We start from the raw sequence: 17,896 nt of genomic DNA, 5'->3' as shown, positions 1-17,896 counted from the left end.
CAGAGATTTAGGACCAAAGTCGAGGTCGCACAGCCACTGAAGTAACAGGAAGCCGCTTAGATCGCCTTAGATGCAGTAATCAGGACGTTGATTGACAATGAGCAGTTAGAATTTTACCGTTTAATTTGACCGTTTACCGGGTGTAAATTGCCACGTGTGTACTGAAAAGTGTGATATATCAGTGGCTATAATAAAATGCATTTTTAAATAAAGCAAAGCGCTGGGAATCTGCCAAGAAGAAAAGGAGACCACGATCAGTCAAACAGAGGCTACACATATATCACAATAGATGTTTTTTTCTTTTTAAAGTCTAGAAATACTGGATCATATTTAGTTTGTGTATTTAATAATTATGTAAAAAATATCTTAAAGTGAAATATGCGTTTATAACTCAGTCATTGCTTTGTGGGTGCAGAAACGTAACTGCTATCCAGTTCATAAAGGCTTGAAATTAAATTGTGTAAAGTTCTAGTTTACAGACCGTAATATTTAAAAGTTGTGCTTTATCAAATGACGTAATTATGTTCTGTTACAAACTCTCTGCAGAGGTGACGGTTGCTGATGTGAGGTTGTAAAGTCTGTCTTTGTTAGGAGCACATGAAAGCAACGGTGGTTCCGGCGCGCACGCACAACATTCAACGGAACTGAAAACGTCATGGCGTGACGTGACCGCGCTTTGTTGATAGAGAGGTCGAAATATTAAAAAATGAAACAAAAATGTCACATTACATACTTTATTTGATAATCAATCACATGAAAAAAGTTTAACGGCCCTTTTTCAAAATAGTTTCTTAAATACAGACTATTCATATTCATCAAAATATAAATTCTTGATTTAAAATATCAAGCTTTTCTTTAATAGTTGCCTTTAGTTTGTCATTGTTGTTTTACCTTATTTTCCTTTATTTTTCCATTTAAGTGATTGTTATCAAGATGCACATTGCAAAAATCAGTAAAACTCCTGGATAGACACTGAACACACGAAAAGACACAGAAGAAGGATGGATAATTAATCGCTGTTGTCATACAGCAAGTAAGTCAGCTTTATAAAGCACCAATGTGCCGTGTTAAATAACCTATTTTCTGACCACTTTAGCAAACCTCGGTCCTCTGTGAAAACACTACTGGTGCTGGAACCATAGTAAGAAAAAAATGGAATGCAACATCAAGTTAAAGGCCTTCTGGTCTCTGAAATCCAGCATTAAAACACCACGAGGCTGAAATGCATTCACAAAAGCAATATTTGGTATCAGAAAAAAAGTATTTTGACTTCATAGAACTGACAAAAAAATATTTCCTCCTTTTTACATAGCAAAAGAAAAAAAACTTTTATATTTAGGTATTTACTGCCACTAGCATTATCTCTCTTTATTATACATATATGTATAATCTGGGATATTTAGACTATGCAGACTACATGTTGGTGGTATGGTAATAATAGTGTTTGCCAACAGTTATAACTCATTTGAAAACGTGTTAAATGTTTGCTATATTGTATGTTTCAGCAGATGTTATAATCGTTGATAAATCTCTTTACATCTATAGTGGGTTATAATCTGTATATAACATCTATTAATGCTAAATCAGAATGAGGTTTAAAGTAAGCATTCCTCTGTTTTCTTATTTGAACACAGACTACTAATAAATGCTTTGAGATAATTTTTTTCCACCAGCAGGGGGCAGCAAAGTGCTGCAAAATGAAAACATAATCACGGGACATCGACCACAGAGAGAAAACAGTCTTCCCACAGGCAGTAAACGCACCCGGGGGAATGAGTGCCTTGAGTTCTTCATAGCATTAGAATTCACACGATCCAGGGAATGTTACACAGAATATTTCATAAATCACACAGTAGCATAAAAAGATAACAGAAGCAAATCAGCAAATATTCTCCACGCAAGCCAAGGTGCATCAAAAGTAGCCAGCAGTCTGTAAATCCCTGAATGCGCTCACAGTTTACATGAGCAACAGTAACAATAAAAATCAATAATACTACAGCTGCAAAGAATTTAAAAAAAATGCTGCCTGCTTAAAGTCTCTTACATTTGCACAAACAGTAAATAGCAGTAATGCTGCTGCAGAGTTTAATATCAACACTCCTGAGGCAGAAGAAGAAAATGGTCTCTCAGATTCTTGAATCCACCACTGCTTCTCAGCAAGGTGACGAGAAGAGGCGACGTCCTGCTGATGCACGAAACAGAACCTGCGACACATTCCCCTCAAAGCATTTTTAGCGAACAGGGAGAAAAACAGCAGCAGCAGCAGCAGCCTTCCTCCTGCTGGTTGGAGCAAACAGTGCGAGTCCACATGCCTGTGACATGAACCGACGCTGCAGTTCCCAGCTTTGAAAAGAGGCCTGGCGGTGAGGAGCAGAGAGTCAGCCATTGTCATCCAGGTTGTACAGGAGGACCTGGTGGTTTGGGGTGAGGCCCGGGCAGGTACCCAGGCTGTACAGGCAACCAGCTGATGGGTAACACGGCACCAGCCGGTAGTGCTGCAGCTCCTCCAGGCCAAAGCCCGGGGAGCAGCAGTCTGTCACCAGCACCTTCACTCTCTTCCTGTCTGGGTACATCAGCCTCCGCTGCCCCCTATCCCCGATAACTCCCTCCTCTTCTTCCTCTTCATCTACTTCATCTTCTTCTTCCTCCTCCTCAGCCTCCAGCTCCTCCTCCTCATGGTGGATTTTTCTCAGCAGGTTGTTGATGAGGACGGAGCGCCTCAGGTAGGCCTCGGGATCTTCCAGGAACCTTAGTTTCTCCAGGGACAGCCTCAGGATGCAGCTCCGGTCCTCCTGCAGTATCAAGTGCTGCAAGTGGCAAACGTGAAGGCAGCAGATCAGATTGTGTCTTTACATTTTTTTTTATTTTGACAATTTATACTGAGAATTTTCAAAAAACATCAGAAAAAATATATTTTTTAATTATTATTACTGAAGGTATTTTAGCGTGCATTAAAAAGGGGGTTGAATGTGGTTTGAAACAGCAAACTTTACCTTTGTAACATAATGTATTTTATAACTGACCTATTTAAAATAAAGTTAGCTGGAGATATTTTCCCTCTCCTGCCTTCATTTAATCCCATTGTATTTTTTTATGTAAAATTGTTTGAGTTTACCTCTCTAATACACACAATCAATTATCTATGTAGACATGTAGAAAAAGGGTTTCCATCCAGTTTGCTTAGTTTGTCCACCTTTTGTGATTAAACTGCAGTTGTGCTTTAAAATTGTAAAGCAAGCAAACTTAAATGAGAAGATTTCAAAAATGGAACATTTCTGTTAAACAAATCTTTGATAGTCTTCCTAAAAAATGCTTCTGATGGCTGTTGCCCACAAAGTTTCTAAATAGCTTTTTCCAGGAGGCAATGGGAGAACGCACATTTTGAGCACCATCCTTAAATACTTTTATAATGTTTAATGCTGCTATTTTCAAACATAATCCTGTAGTTTTTTACTGCATTACAAACAATGGCAGCTTTAGCTAGTCTTTAAAGCGCTTCCAACATATGGTGCTTTTATTATGAAGTGAAACTCTGAGCTGAGACAGGAAATGATTGACCGGAATAGAAGGGCAAAAAAGTGCGTTATCATAGAAAAATTGGACAAATCTCACATTTTTTTAGCTTCTCAAAAAGTGAACCTTGGGTGTTTTTCCTCTAAGTGATTAAAAAATAGACTGAAAAAAAATAACCACCATGATTGTGACTTTGGCTAAATGATGTCATTTATTAATTAATTTAATTAATTATTAATTAACACACACACACATATATATATATAGCTGCAGTTCACTGAGCTGGAACAGGGAACTAGAATATTTTCCCAATTCCTGATTATACTTGTATATATTCCTAGGTATCATTTTTTATTGCACGACTTTTATTTGTAACATATTCTTTTTGTAGAACTGCATTCATGCCTGAAATGCATAAACCTTTAAAGGTACAGTGAACACTTTAGGTATTCAAAGCAGAGAAACAGTGGAGACTGTATAGGATGCCAGAATAAAGTTGAAGGATGTGATGTGATGAAGGCCAGCTAATAAAGAGTGAAACCGTTAAAGTGATGGAGAGAATTGTGAATGTCGAGAATGCACAGAAGCAAAGAAAGAAGACAAAAGAAGGAAGAGGCAGTAGAAAAGAAGTAATAAGCCAGAAACATTTGGCGAGCCTGTTCAGCTATGAAGTCACCAAACGTTTCAGCTGTTGTATTAAGGTCTTTCAGGCACAGAAAATCAAGTCACGCTGGCATGAAAACAACAAAAGAAGAAGAAAAGAACACGCACTTTTTGAAAATATCCACGTAGGCCTCGGTGTAAATCCTCCTCCTCCGCATATTTCCTCTTGAAGTAAGCAACTTTCGACGTTGTTGAATGGTTTGGTCTCTCTCACGGGGAAGGAGCTGCTGGAGGCAACCACACAGAGATCACTGCTTTCTGCCGCCACCACAGCACAACAATCATAATGTGCTGAAGCCTCTGTGTTACACTGAGGGGATTTCACTGGCTGGTTTTAACTTGAGTGCTTATCCAGAGCAAAAACTGCTTCCATGTGATATAAGGTGAATGTTGGTCTCTGTATTCTTGGATTAAAGCTGGTGATAATTATCTATATCACCAAAATCCAATATATGTACATTTTTGCACAGACTGCAAGACAGTTCAGCCTCTCAGGACAGACTTAAAGACTGAAACTACAGCTTTGCTTTGGTTATTGAGTCATTGTGGATACGTTTTTTTTTGCTCCCACAGTTGTTTTGCAGATCATGCACGCGTGTTTGTCATATTTTGCCTCCTTTTCAGGTCATTCCTCACTCTCTATGGTCAGATTTCATCCCATCTCTGGTTAGTTTAGGGTTTATTTCCTTTTTTCATGTGTTTTTGAGGTCATTTCTTTACTTTTTCAATCCTCTAACACTGCATATGGCAGTGCTCTGTGGTGCTTTACAGTTATCCGTGTCCGCTTTATTGGTTTTGTATCATTTTCTATTGATTTAATGTGTCTCTCTGTCTACCTGCAACAACTGGTCCCTTTCTTCTTCTGGTCATTTTCATCTTTGTTTAGTTAGTTTGGGTCACTTTGTGGAATTTCTTTAAATTTATTTAATGTGTTCATATTTTTATGTAACGTTTTCTCTCTTTTTAGGTATTTGACTCAGTTGGTTTTTATATTTTTAAGTTTGTGTTAGATTTTTTTCGTGATTTGAATGTATTATTTTAAACAAATAAGCGTGTATTATTTTGCCATGTATTAATACCAATTTTATTTTCAGTAATTTTATTATTTGAAAACTTTCCTTTCTACCTTTGCTGCATTCAGTTAATGCACACGGCCACTAGAGGTCATGTCCAGTTAATGTAATCTATGGAAAGGTGTGAGCTATAAACATTAAGAGAGCAGACTTCTGTCACATCACTCTTAATTCCTGGTTGAGAGATGTTGGTTTGCAGGAAGAGACAGAAGGTTTAATTACCTGCTGCCGATTGGGCCACGGCCGATTCAGCTCTCAGACCGGAGTTTAAATCAGAGCTGATCTGATCCTCCACATCGCCCTCAGACTCCTGCTGGAAAACATGCACACACAGACAAATGAGTATCAGCAAGGACCAAAACATCAGCACACAAACAAAGAAGCTTCACGTTTGATCACATTTAATCTTTCGCATTCTTCACCTGGAGTTTTTGTTCTATACATTGTCATTTGCATCTAACAAGTGATAAACCTGCACAACATGAACTATGAGTTCATGTTGGGGCATTAATAAAACATCTTTCAGATGTATACGTTCCCACACTACAGCACCCACACACTGTATGTGCAACGTACAATGTCTGATCTAATCCTTTAATGTTGTTACACGATGCTGCATTTTTGGCGAAATGTATCTACAGACGCTGCTTCCAAAATCCGCTCATTTGAATTTAAGAGAGATCAAAAGAGAGGAGGAGAGATAAAAGGGTTGAATGCGTGCGCATGTGTGGGTGATGTTATTTAAAATGCCATAAATCAATCATAAACACAGAGTGGGAAGCTTTACGTCGTGAAACATTCACACCGGCTCCCCTGAAGCTGCTGTGGTGACTCACGCAGTTTCTATCGTCCAACTGCATCCCGAGAATGATGCATGGTGATGGATGCATAAGCAGAGGGAAAGAGAGAGAGAGATGGAGGCTGCGTGGGAAGTGTGTGTCAGTGTGTTTGTCCGCATTCTGCCTGCTGTCTTTTCTTTTGCTGAAAATAATTTTGCTAAAAGCGGAATATGTTGGAGTAGGAGGTCAGGAGTTTTACAATCTGAAGAATATTTGGCAAATAACAAAAGCTCTTTTTTTAATGACTTGCATCAAAAACCTTTTGCCAGCTGAAGTCAACAGTTTGCAGCTCAGACAGACACAGGTACTAGTCTTCTTTCTGAAGCAAAAGCAGCACTTGAAGATGTGAGTATATTTAGGATTAAAAGAGAAAAAAAGAGCAGCTTCTGTAATAATAGTGAAGATCCCTGCATTTACTTACATCCCTAAAACACTCCTAAATCAAGATGCCAGTCCTTCATCACATAGAGTTTAAATATTTATATTATTATTGTTCAATGAAGAGCATATGCATTGTTTGAACTAACCTTTCTCGTTTATTTCAGTTGATTTCTACCCGAAGTAAAAAACAAAAAAAACAAAACAAAAAAAACACATTTCAATAAATAAACAACTTTAATGGACACTTTAGGGAAGAAACAGCTGTTTTCCACCAATACATCAATTATAATTAAGCCACGGGTTCTTACCTTTCAAAATTTTTTGTCGAGCAGCAGTTTTTAAAGCCTCCTTTCCTCTGCCCACCGTGATATCCTTTCCTGGGTGCCTCATCCACCGTACTCACAGCGATCTAGCGCTTCTCCAGCTCGCCTGCAGTCGCAGCCTGTGTGGGTTCAAACAGAAACACAGACGGGCGGACGTGCGCAGAGCTCGAGCTCCTGTCGGGGTGAGACGCTCGCTGCTCTCCAGACTCCTAAAATATCCCGTTCACAGCAACTGGAGACAACACACTCCGCTCAGCGCCTGCCCTCATTGGTCCTGGCGGAGGCAGATGTTTTCTGTTGCTAAGAAACAGAGTAAGCGCGGTGATGACGTTCCAGCATCAGTCCAGCCGACGCACGGTTTTCGCGCTTTTCTTTTTTCTTTTACCAGCGCATGGAGAAAGTGTTGGGAGAAATGAAGCAGTGTGGATCAGAGGCGAGTTTTAAAGGTTTCACTGGGAAGAAAGACACGGACAGTTTTAAATCCAAGTCCGTTTGGTTTGTTTGGCATTTTGTGTGTTGTTAATGAGTAATCCGATCGTTCAGTCCGTGTCTGGGCCTAAACTCCGCTGCAGGTCCATATATCAAACGATCACTATGGCATTACTGAGAGTTGAAAAACTGTCTAAAGTCTTTCATCTTTAATAAAATGATCAGCGTTCTGCTCTACCAGGTGTAACAATTGAGTTTAACATCCAGGCATCCATGAAAACGGAATTTATGACATTTAACGGAGTTAGAAGTTAGCAGGGAGTTAGCTCGCTAGCTTCCATCTAAATACAATATAGCATGTCCTGACTGCGGGGTTTTGGAAACAAATTAAAACGTACAGCTCTGCTATCACTTCCAACATAAATGAAGACAGAAAACTAAACAGCAGTGACGTTTGTAGGGTTACTGAAGTTTGGCTAGCTGGTATATAATGATGTGCTACGTGACCGCTAGCGACACAGCTATGTTAGCATAATATAAACAAGCTAACTTTTTTTCCATTCGATAAAAGTTAACGTGAGTGTTCTCGGTGGTCAGGAACAAATGTAATCGCATGGCAGGATGCTGTAAAAGGATCAAACTTCAGCCAGGAGAACAACTGAGATAATCCATCCATAATACGAGGTTAGTCATTCATATACTGCTGCATGGGCTGGGCTGTAGTTACATCCTAAGGTTTTAAAAACTGAGCTTAAATAAATGATTAGCGGTAATAAAAGCCGAGGGAGGTCAACGGTGATCACTGACTTTTTTTAAGAGCTTTTTGAGATTAAATAAAAGAAAATACAAAGCATTAACCATGTTAACAACACAAAAGCCTTATTAAATGCAGACTACTTTAGGCCCGGAAGTAGGATTCGTCACGTCATCACTTAATAATCGGATAGAGATGGAAATCAGTCAAGTAAAGTGTGCAAAGTTATGGGGCCATGGCCCTCTACCCCACTTACCAAGGAGCCAGATGTGATTTTTTATTGTTTTTTTCCAGGCATTTTGTGTCCCTGTGGATGTTTTTTTGCACTCTTTGTGGTTGTTTTTGGTCGCTTTGAGTGTATTTCTTTTGCATCCCTCTAAACATTTTGTGTCTGTTTGTGCTCATCTTGCATCTTTATGGGTGATTTGTGCCTCTTTATGACTGCTCTGTGATCATATAACAGCGGTATGCACATGAATATGGAGAATGTGTGGGTTTTTGTTACTGGAGTCTTTCTGGGTTTCTAGTTCATTCATAGTTTCACTGAAAAAACGAGCTCTCTTGAATTTATGTAAGCATATTGTATTTAATACAACTGCCTCATGTTTGAGTGACTTGTGTTAATTTAACTCAGTTGTTTAAGTTGCTGCCAAAGCAAATATTTGTGTGCAACAAATGTCCACTTTTGAATTAAGCCAATCCTGTTTTGTTTGCCTGCATGTAAACAGTGTGGTGTCGAGACCAAAATCTAGGCTGTATTTGCCAAAATACAAACTTCAAAACTACCTGACATCCATTGATGATTCAGTGTCTTTAAACCAATCCACTTTTAGTAATAACAGGCACACAGAACATTAAGTTTCAGGTCACTTCAAAGTCATAAATGTGTACTATCAAACCCTTTTAAGCTAGACTTACAAAATAAAACAAAGACTGTGAATATGGACTTGAAATAGATAACAAGCTACAAATCCATATTTGTGGGTTAAGGTCCTTGTAGAGCAAAATTGAGTATTTTGGTCTAAATAACCCAAAATGTGATGTCCACATATGTGGACGCCAGGTCCTAGGAGGTTAAGCTATATTCTGCACAAACAAATACAAAACATAAGATGCTTTCTTCAGTCTCTAATCCACTCTTGATTTGCTCTTGTCCTTAAGCACAAAGATTTAAAATTCAATCACAGTGACGTATGTTTTTGTTTTTAACTACAAAAGCCTAATTTTCAGAATTAAGACATTCAAGCCATGCTCACAAGTGAGGAGAGGACCCAAGAAAACAGATGGCAGGCAGACGTTGCCACAGCAGGGATCTTCTGGTTTTTATTGGCAATGACAACTTGGTACAAAAAGTGCTTTCTGGGTGCTGCGGGAGCTCAGCATGCACAGCCCAGACCAGGGCTGCAGAATAGTCAGTGCAGGATCAGGATCAGTGTCCACTGTCTCTTTACAGGCCTAAAATGCCTTATGAACTTGACCTTATACAGCTATACTTCTCAGGGAGGCCAGAGACAAGATAGAAGTTAAGACACATTGCTTTATCTTTGTCTCGTGGAAATTTAATGCTATTCAGTTTTTCCCTCCCAGTTAGCCCAAAACTATGGAGTCAGCTCGAGATTTTGGAGTGAATGGTGTGAATAAAGCATCAAATTGCCTTATAGCCTACACACCACTGAGGTCAGGTCTAATTGCATGGAAAAACATTGTCTTTAATCAGTGTGAGTGCCTCAAAGCAGACCATGACAAAACCTGCCAGTACCTAAATATAACCACTAATCACAGGAATCTTAAAATTATTAATTTTAAGCAAAGTTTTACTCTAATTATAAAACATGAAAAACAATACCTGGATAGTTTAAGAAATTACACTTGCACATTACAGTTGCATGAAAAGATTAGTTACTTTCATGTTTGTGTCTTAAGAGCAGAGCTAGACCCAGAAGGTGATCAGCCTAGCGTAGCGTAAACACTGATAGTAGCAATATATAGCTAACCAGACTTTGTCCACAGAAAAAGATAAACCCAACAACACTGCTATAGTTTGACACACTTACACCATATGTGTTTAATATGCACAAAAACAGTGATTTACCATAAAAGGTAAAACTATGCTATCATAATTAGCATAAACTATGCTGTCTCCCAATTCAAACATTTTTTAAATTAAGCTAGCTTACCTATTTAAAAAGTATGTGTGTTCTCGTTTGTACAAGGCCAATGTGGGCAATAAATCTGAAGAAGCCAAAAGTAGATTTAATTTAAAACTGATATTCTGTTAAATGTTCTAAAATTGAATTTGCTTAAAGCATGAAATAAAACGTTTTGGTCTTGGTTTCTGAAACTGTTTCATCCCTCTACTCACTGGCTTTGCAGTTGTCTGACTTCAGCCCTGGTCAGGGCCTTGACAAATAAACCTTCCAGGCAAATGCAGTCCTAGAGCAGCATTCACAGAGAACAACAAGGAGGCTTCATGCAGTTGTGTATCAACTCTTTGTCATGGTGGATATGTTTCATCTCAAAATATTACAGGCACTTCATCAGTATTCCATCTGCAGCACAATCTGATCACACAATCTGTTTCACATCTGTAATACAACCTGGGATCTTGAACTGGGCATGCAGATATATAAATACAATCCTGGGATGTATTTAAAAACATTAAACATTTACTATTTTTAAAAAATATAATAGATATGATAGATTCTATACAACAACTCAACATGCATAAAATATATATAATCTGTGCAGTAAATATAATTCATGTCACTATTCACACTCACAAGTACGAAGCCGGCTGAAGAGGAGTGCTGATATTATTTTACCCACTGCAGAGAAATGCTTCTTCATGGGGGATTGTCAAATTTCTCTCTACATACTTTAAAATAAAACTGATTATCAAATGTGGATTGTTCGGACTCATCTGCCAAAGATCATAGTAGATTAGGAAGAATAAATACATTTAAGGATGCGCTGTGTCATCACTAACGTTAATGCAACAAAGAGGATTTGGATACTTTGGAAGTAATTAATAATCCCAATCTGGTAGAAGACACATTTTTTAGGAATTCTAGATAGCTGACTTAAAAGGAAAAACTTATCTTTTTGCTAAACCCCTAAATTAGTTAATTGTCAATTAATTGTAATTGTCAGTTCAGTGCCTTTTGGACAACAAAATGTAAGTTTAGATGATTTAACAGTTGTGTTTTTAGATTTTTTTCCTTTTCAAAGTGAAACCTTACCTCACTATGCTAATTCTCACTATATTTGGACAGTGTTGGTTCTTTGTTGAAATAATGCCCTATAATTTCCATGTCTTCTTTAGCTAGGAAAGATACATATGTCCGATCAATGTCATGTTAGCCTTACTCTCAAAGAGCTAAATTACAGAGGCATGTTATCACGTTTGCAGTCATTACAGCAGTTTTAAGACCCTTTGGTAGGTTTTTCATTTTCTATGAATCACAATTACTTGCTTCTTACACCCAAATAAAGTCCGTGATTTCCACATATATAAAAACTTGTACATTCTTCTCAAAAACATTGTTATACTTTTCAAAATGACTATTAATTTGAGAAAAAAAATAGTTCAATTAAAAATATTTATGGGCGAATCGCAGCTGTCTGTATCAAACAAACATAGATGGGATTTGGTTGGCTTTAGAGGGTTTAAACTGAACTACGTCACAGTGTAGAAAATAAAAAAATTATCTGGATGCCTATGTAAGGTAACTGCAGCACTCCTAATCATCATCCATGCTTCGTATAATGTACACCTGAAGTAGTTGTCATTACGCATCTACAATCTTAGCATTTACAGCATTTACAGCTTGGTTCCTGTGCTAAATTGATACAAAATGAGTCCATTCACCTATGTCCCTCAACAAGTGACTCATGTTCATATAAAAGGAAAAAAAGATAAAAAGTTGTCTTTCTTCTGCTGGAAACGTCCCTGAACGAAACATAACAAATCACGGAGTAATCAGAAGCTGTTCAGATATTGTGGCTTACTTTCTTGATAAGCACTTGTTCAAACGCTGACATTTCCTTTTTCTGAAGATTTACAAAAAGGTCATGGATAATGGAAAAACTAGGCAAGTATGTTAAAAAGGTGAAAGTCCTTTTTTTGGAGGGGGTATGCTAACACATTAAACACAACGAATCGGCCCTGATTTCTAATGCATGGCGTCACCTCATGGCCACCAACCTCGAGTCATTTCCGATCACAGTTTTATTAATTGCTAAAGAGACTGTGTTGTCACCTGACCAAAGAAAACAAACGCTCGAGTAAACACATCTCTGCTCTCAGTGTGCGAACCCCTGAGGGTTCAGCTACAGTATTTCTCCACACAAACAAAAATAATCCCCCGATTCAGGCTGCGCTCCTGCCTTATGACTCAAAGATGCTCAGATGGGAAAAGGAAGAGCATTAGCAGCAGCATTACCCTCATCACCATCACACTGTACGGTTTCACTGCCATAACTACCAATTAACACAGAGTGTGACTGGGGGGAAAAAACAGACACACACACACTTCCAGGGTAATTCATTGGCGGTTCTTAACAGCTGCAGTGAGATATTTAAAGCCTCTTTTGAGCTCAGCATTGATGGATGTTGAAATGAGCTTTGCCCTGTGAAGGAGACTGAGCTGAAGCCAAATAACATCATTCAGGATTGATGAGGCTCATCCCAATGGGTTTAAGAGCCTCCAGCTGCTGGTCTTCCTGCCTGTTGTAGCACGAGCGTCAGGAGAATATGAATGAGCGCTGAATGTGAATGAGACATCCTTCTTCTCCAACTGAATCAGAAAATATTGGTTCCTTTTTCAAGTATGTCACGGGTACGTGATCCTTCAGTCATATTTCTGCACTGAAAAACGCAACTAAAATGTCAGTGAGAGCTGCCTTACAATTTTAGGGTAAGCACAAAAACAAAAAACAAAAAAAAGACATAAACAGATCACCAAATGTTATTGCGGTTATAGTACCACTTGCCCAAAAACTTGTCTTGTGATCTGTTCCTTTACTGCACTGCTTAGGTCACTGTTTGAATGTAATCACCTTTGAATATTTAGTAAGTTTATATCTTGTTTATTTAAACTACACAAAGCTTTTTCACAACGCATTCACCGTGAGTAAACTTTATAGATTAAATTAGCCCTTTAATCTTATCATTTAGAATGATTACAACAGCTGCAATCCAGAGAATGTAAATACAAAGATGATAGTACTCTAGAATACTTTGGTATCTACCAAATCACCACCTCGCCACCACCGTGCTTGTTTGTGCTGAGCGGCTGTTCGGTTGTCACCAAAACGTGATCGTCCTCATCATAAACAAACATCTCTACTTTGGTCTCATCAGTCTCAAATACATTGTTCCGGGAGCCTTCTGGTTTAATGCAGCTTGGCAAAGATAAACCATACTGGCATGTTCTTCTGTTTTAATATTGATGTTCACACTTACTATTGTGCGTTTGACCAGCAGCACCTAACTGCTACTTTCCCTCTTAATTCCTACAAAAGCAGCAAGGGTGTATTTTTTCACAAAGTACTTCTGCATTTTGGCTTAATTGTTGTTACAGAAAAGATGATTTAATATGTAAATTGACATTCTTTAGAGGTTTTAATATCTAATTTTAAGAACCACCAATTTGAATGAAACCCTTTTTTATTTGAATCATTAAATTTCTGTGTGATGACTTAATTAAATTTGTATCTTTTTGTTACAGATTACATAACAATTTGCCTACAGGTAGTAAGGGTTACTGTATTGGATTTAGTATTGTCGATCATGTGGAGTTATTGGAGTAAACAATACCCTGACTAAGCACAAAAGTTGATTTTTGACCTGCTAAACAGGAATCCAAATGAGTCAGATTAGCTACTTTTTTGTCGTTTGTCACTTAAACTCTAAGAAAACCACATCAGTTTGGTTTCTGTGGGATTAGCTCTCCAGCAGCACCCTTGAATCCACAAATTACCACCAGCTTTTCCCAACAAATCTGCTTTTTGTCAGTTTCAGGACATTTTTTGGTCAACTTTCTGATAAAGTTAAAATAAATAGAATTTATTTTTTAGTTAAAATGTCAGGTTGGGCGATATGTAAAAATTTTCCAACCGACAATCTGACGATCCAACGATAGACCATATACTCACGCAGGCGCGGAACAAAGTAATCATGCACGGACTGATTTGCACATTTAGAATTTATACGTTTTGTTTGGAGGGAATATTTTACCGTCTCTTCTTGTTTGTTTCAGTATTACTACAGCTACTTTTTGGATTATTTATTTATTTATTTATTTGAGATGTGCCAAATCACAACAACTATATCGTCAATAGTCGATATATTCGTCTGATCGCCCAGCCTTATTAAAAAGTCTGATTTTAATCCACTGAGACGGTGTAGAAAACTTTGGAGGCTGTTTAAAGAAACAAAACAAAACAAAGACCCCCTAATTAACAGATGCCAATGAAGTATAGACACAGGTAACTGACGTCATCCAATTTGAAAATAATAACATTTTAATTTTTGTGAGAGAAGCTATCATATATTTATATATAAATTTATCTATTTAGAAATAGTTTCATTTTTTTGTGTTTACAGTTACAGATATTTGCATTTTACCAGCTAACCAAGCTCTCTAAGCTCAGTGGAAAGATGTAAATTGCAGTAACATATCACTTGAATGTATTTCTCACAAGTCTCTATGCTTTTAAATCACTCCATTCAGGCTAGCAGTGGGATTTAACCAGTGAGTATACAATTGGTTAAACTGATGGGCAGCCATGTGCTTGTGCTCTGATATAAATGATGTTACATCATAAGATCTTAATGAAAAGATGTCTGATGTACTGCAGAGCTCACTGAACACTTACTGAATAATTTTGCTAGTTTTTGTGACCTAAATGAACTTCCTCATATAACGTTGATCATTCTCGACCCATAACAAAAATGCAAATCTGTGACACTTCTGACAGGATGTGCCACTAATATTTCCAGAATGTCGAATCTCCCAATTTCTTCCCTGCAGTTTAGTTTACAGAGGACAAATGTCCTGCAGTGAAGTGTGAGAGATAACAAGACAAAAATATTTGACTTCATTCTGCCAATTCAGGAGTAAATTTAATGCCTTCAATGTCTTTTTATAGCCTAAAGTCTTTAAATATTTTTTCTTTCCTGAAACATGAATTGAAAGCTTGTATTTTAAACCGATTACAGCCTGAGGACCGATGACTTTGTCCTGCATGCTGACACAAACTAACCATCTGTGCTGGATGTAAAAATTGGGGAGATTCTGTGAATCACTGAGGCCTGAAATCTTAACCATAATAATCCACTCTCTAAATCAAGGCTTTCCTTTTCTTTTCCAAAAGCTCTAAATCTGTCTAACTACAGAATAAAAAAATATAAGAAAAACCACAGAAGAAAGTAAAGTCCTGCCCGACAGTTATTTTATGCCTCTAGCAGGACGTGCCAGCGGCAGACCTGCTGTCCTCGACCCTCCCTCATGTCCTGCCAGTGAAGCTGCTCTTCATCGCCGCTGCTGTTCTGGCCCAGAGCGATCCAACCCACCATCTCCTTGCGCTTCATGCTGCGGCGGTTGTAGATAGAGATCAGGAGAGTGACATCTGACAGCTGGAACAGAGCAACCTGGAAGATAAATGTCTCCTTGTACACGGGGTTGGGCTGACCACGGCGTACTGTCGTCTTAGTCCGACAGATCTCTTGACCAACTGAATTCAGCAGAGTCAGTCGTCCATAGGTGTCTGGACCAATGGGGAGGAGGGAAGAGGAGAAGTGATGAAGAAGAGAAGAGATTGTTATGAATGCCATTTCAGTTTGGCTGGATGTTTTTGCATGTATACAGTGAACACGTGTACCAAATGTATATAATTCGATTGTTTGTGTGTATGTGTGAGAGAGGCTCCCTGCAGACCTGGTGGCCTGTTCATGGCAAGGTTTCTGAAGTGGCTGCCCTTGATGAGCTCCACAGACATGCGTCCCGTTGTGGCATTGTAGGAGAGACCCACCAGCAGTTCAGGGACGCCACCGTGGGTCAGAGACTGGGTTGATGAGGCGCTGTCGCTCTGAGAGACGGCAGACAGGCTGAGCTGGGAGTCGACACTCTGAGGAATAAAAACAAGTGTGGTGGCTACAGATACGCTGAACAGAAACCTCCCAAAATCCTTTTTAAATTCAGTTACACCCAAAACTTGACGGCATTTTTCCTACTTACCTTCAGGTTACTTCTAGGCTCCAGGACTAGTGTCGTTTCCATCGTCCCCCCGTCTGGGTTAAGTCCTCGTAAACGCAGCACTTTCTCCCCCATCATTCGCTCACGTGATATCCTGCTACCCAGCGCATACAGCCTGAACCTGATAGCTGACTTCTGCAGGTCGGATGGCTCCAGGCGCGAGAAGCGAAACGTCTCGTTGAAGTGCGGGAGTGAGCCTTTCTGCACGGAGGTCTTGTGTCGCTGTTTCTTGGAGGGCAGCAGGACCACATGCACCTGCCAGGCGCTCATCCCACTTCGAGCCTTGTCGGGGATATCTCGGGCCGCAATCACAGTGACCAGCAGTTTTTCTGCGGCAGGACGGTACTCCAGGGAGAGGACCAGATCTCCACACTTGGAGATAGGAGTTCGAGGGGAAGAACAGCCTGGCTGAGACGAGACTTCGCCAAGAGGAGGTGGCTCTTCCTGGCAAAGTAAGGAGAGAAATCATCACAAACACACTACACCAACCTGTAGTTTAACCTTTTGCTAAGGAGGACAGCTGCAGTCAGTGGATTCTAGTGGTAACCAGTTTATGACTTAAATAAGCAAAAGTATGTTAGCACAAAAAAATTTGATTGTCACCTTCTTATTTCAAGGGATTTTCTGGCTTTTTATTCACCTGTCAGTCATAATAATCACTTTCTTTTAAATGTCCAGAGAGACAAAGTGAGCAGAAATGCGATCCTGAAGCATACATAAGCCCCCTCCTGCATCTCCCCAACCCCTGCAGTTAAATGCTCCCGTGCAGTCAGCAAACACAACATCGATTGTGTCAAGTGTTGACCGAGCGGGCCGAGTGTTGCTGTCGACATGGCAACCACTGGGGAGATAAGATAATCAGAGGGCTGCCGAGGTCTACTGGATGTGCAGGTCAGGAGATGCACACATAAAAGATAAAAACATAAGAATGGACCTCCACCTGAAAAAAAGCATTAACGTTTACTGCTGCTAGTAACAGGAAGTAGTAGCTCATGTGACCAATGTAGCAGTGGGGTGGCATCAGTATAAATGTGCAAACAGTAAAAGCATAACTTTCAATTTAAACATCACAGACCTTTATCATTAGTGGCCCAAGTTAAATGAAGAATTATTACCTTACAAAGCGATCTCCACGAAAAAATAATTTCTGTTATTTTGTTTACTAAAATATGAGAATTAAGTTTTACACCACCTGTTCCTACTAATTGTTCACTAGCTGTTGTTTTTAACATATTTTTTATTTTTTATTTAGTTGAGATAAAAATAAAATCAGAGACATCTTTAATAATCCTAAGTAACAGTTTAAAAAAACTATCACAAGCAATGTCTGTGAACTTCAGAATACCACATATTTAAATCTTATTGATTGCTATCGACCTAAAAGACGGCCAAAATAAAAAAAACCCACAAGATTCAGACTGCTCTAAATGCTTATATCTCTACATGTCCTTGTTTTTTTTATGATGGCACTGAGAGCCAATATACAGTAAGTAATTTGGTCATAGCACCCTGCTCTTAAGAACAGCAGCCCCCCATCCATATAGTCTATATTTCAAATTTATTTGAGAGGGGCAGCCAATCAGGAGAAAGTCAGCTTAAAAGGAGAGCAGTTTCAGTTTTACAAATGCCAATTTAATGCTTAATAGTTTAATAGGAAAGGTTC

At 38.9% G+C, this 17,896-nt stretch overlaps 2 protein-coding genes across 5 annotated transcripts in view; both read right to left on the bottom strand.

Annotated features, from left to right (window-relative positions):
• Positions 1–95: 95 nt before the first annotated feature.
• LOC308389623 (uncharacterized protein) lies at positions 96–6,109 on the bottom strand (the record flags this gene model as incomplete). The annotated part of the gene is made up of 4 exons (XM_080871113.1): positions 96–2,807; positions 4,285–4,385; positions 5,472–5,562; positions 6,086–6,109. 4 exons carry the CDS (start codon positions 6,107–6,109, stop codon positions 2,379–2,381), a joined length of 645 nt encoding a protein of 214 aa, XP_080727239.1. The 3' UTR covers positions 96–2,378.
• Positions 6,110–9,287: 3,178 nt separating this feature from the next.
• Positions 9,288–17,896, bottom strand: part of syt16 (synaptotagmin XVI) — a 36,018-nt gene continuing 27,409 nt past the window's right edge. For all 4 annotated transcript variants that reach the window (XM_080870275.1, XM_080870276.1, XM_080870274.1 and 1 more), the window contains 3 exons: positions 16,216–16,677; positions 15,916–16,105; positions 9,288–15,745 (listed from right to left, as the gene is read on the bottom strand). In XM_080870275.1, coding sequence (XP_080726401.1) covers positions 15,432–15,745; positions 15,916–16,105; positions 16,216–16,677 — 966 coding nt within the window. In that variant the 3' untranslated portion in view covers positions 9,288–15,431. The remainder of the gene's footprint in view (positions 15,746–15,915; positions 16,106–16,215; positions 16,678–17,896) is intronic.

Source organism: Rhamphochromis sp. 'chilingali' (assembly GCF_963969265.1).
Source record: "Rhamphochromis sp. 'chilingali' genome assembly, chromosome: 21".
Lineage (NCBI taxonomy): Eukaryota > Metazoa > Chordata > Actinopteri > Cichliformes > Cichlidae > Rhamphochromis > Rhamphochromis sp. 'chilingali'.
Note: the sequence above shows the minus strand (reverse complement) of the source record. Positions and strands in the feature narration are given on the sequence as shown.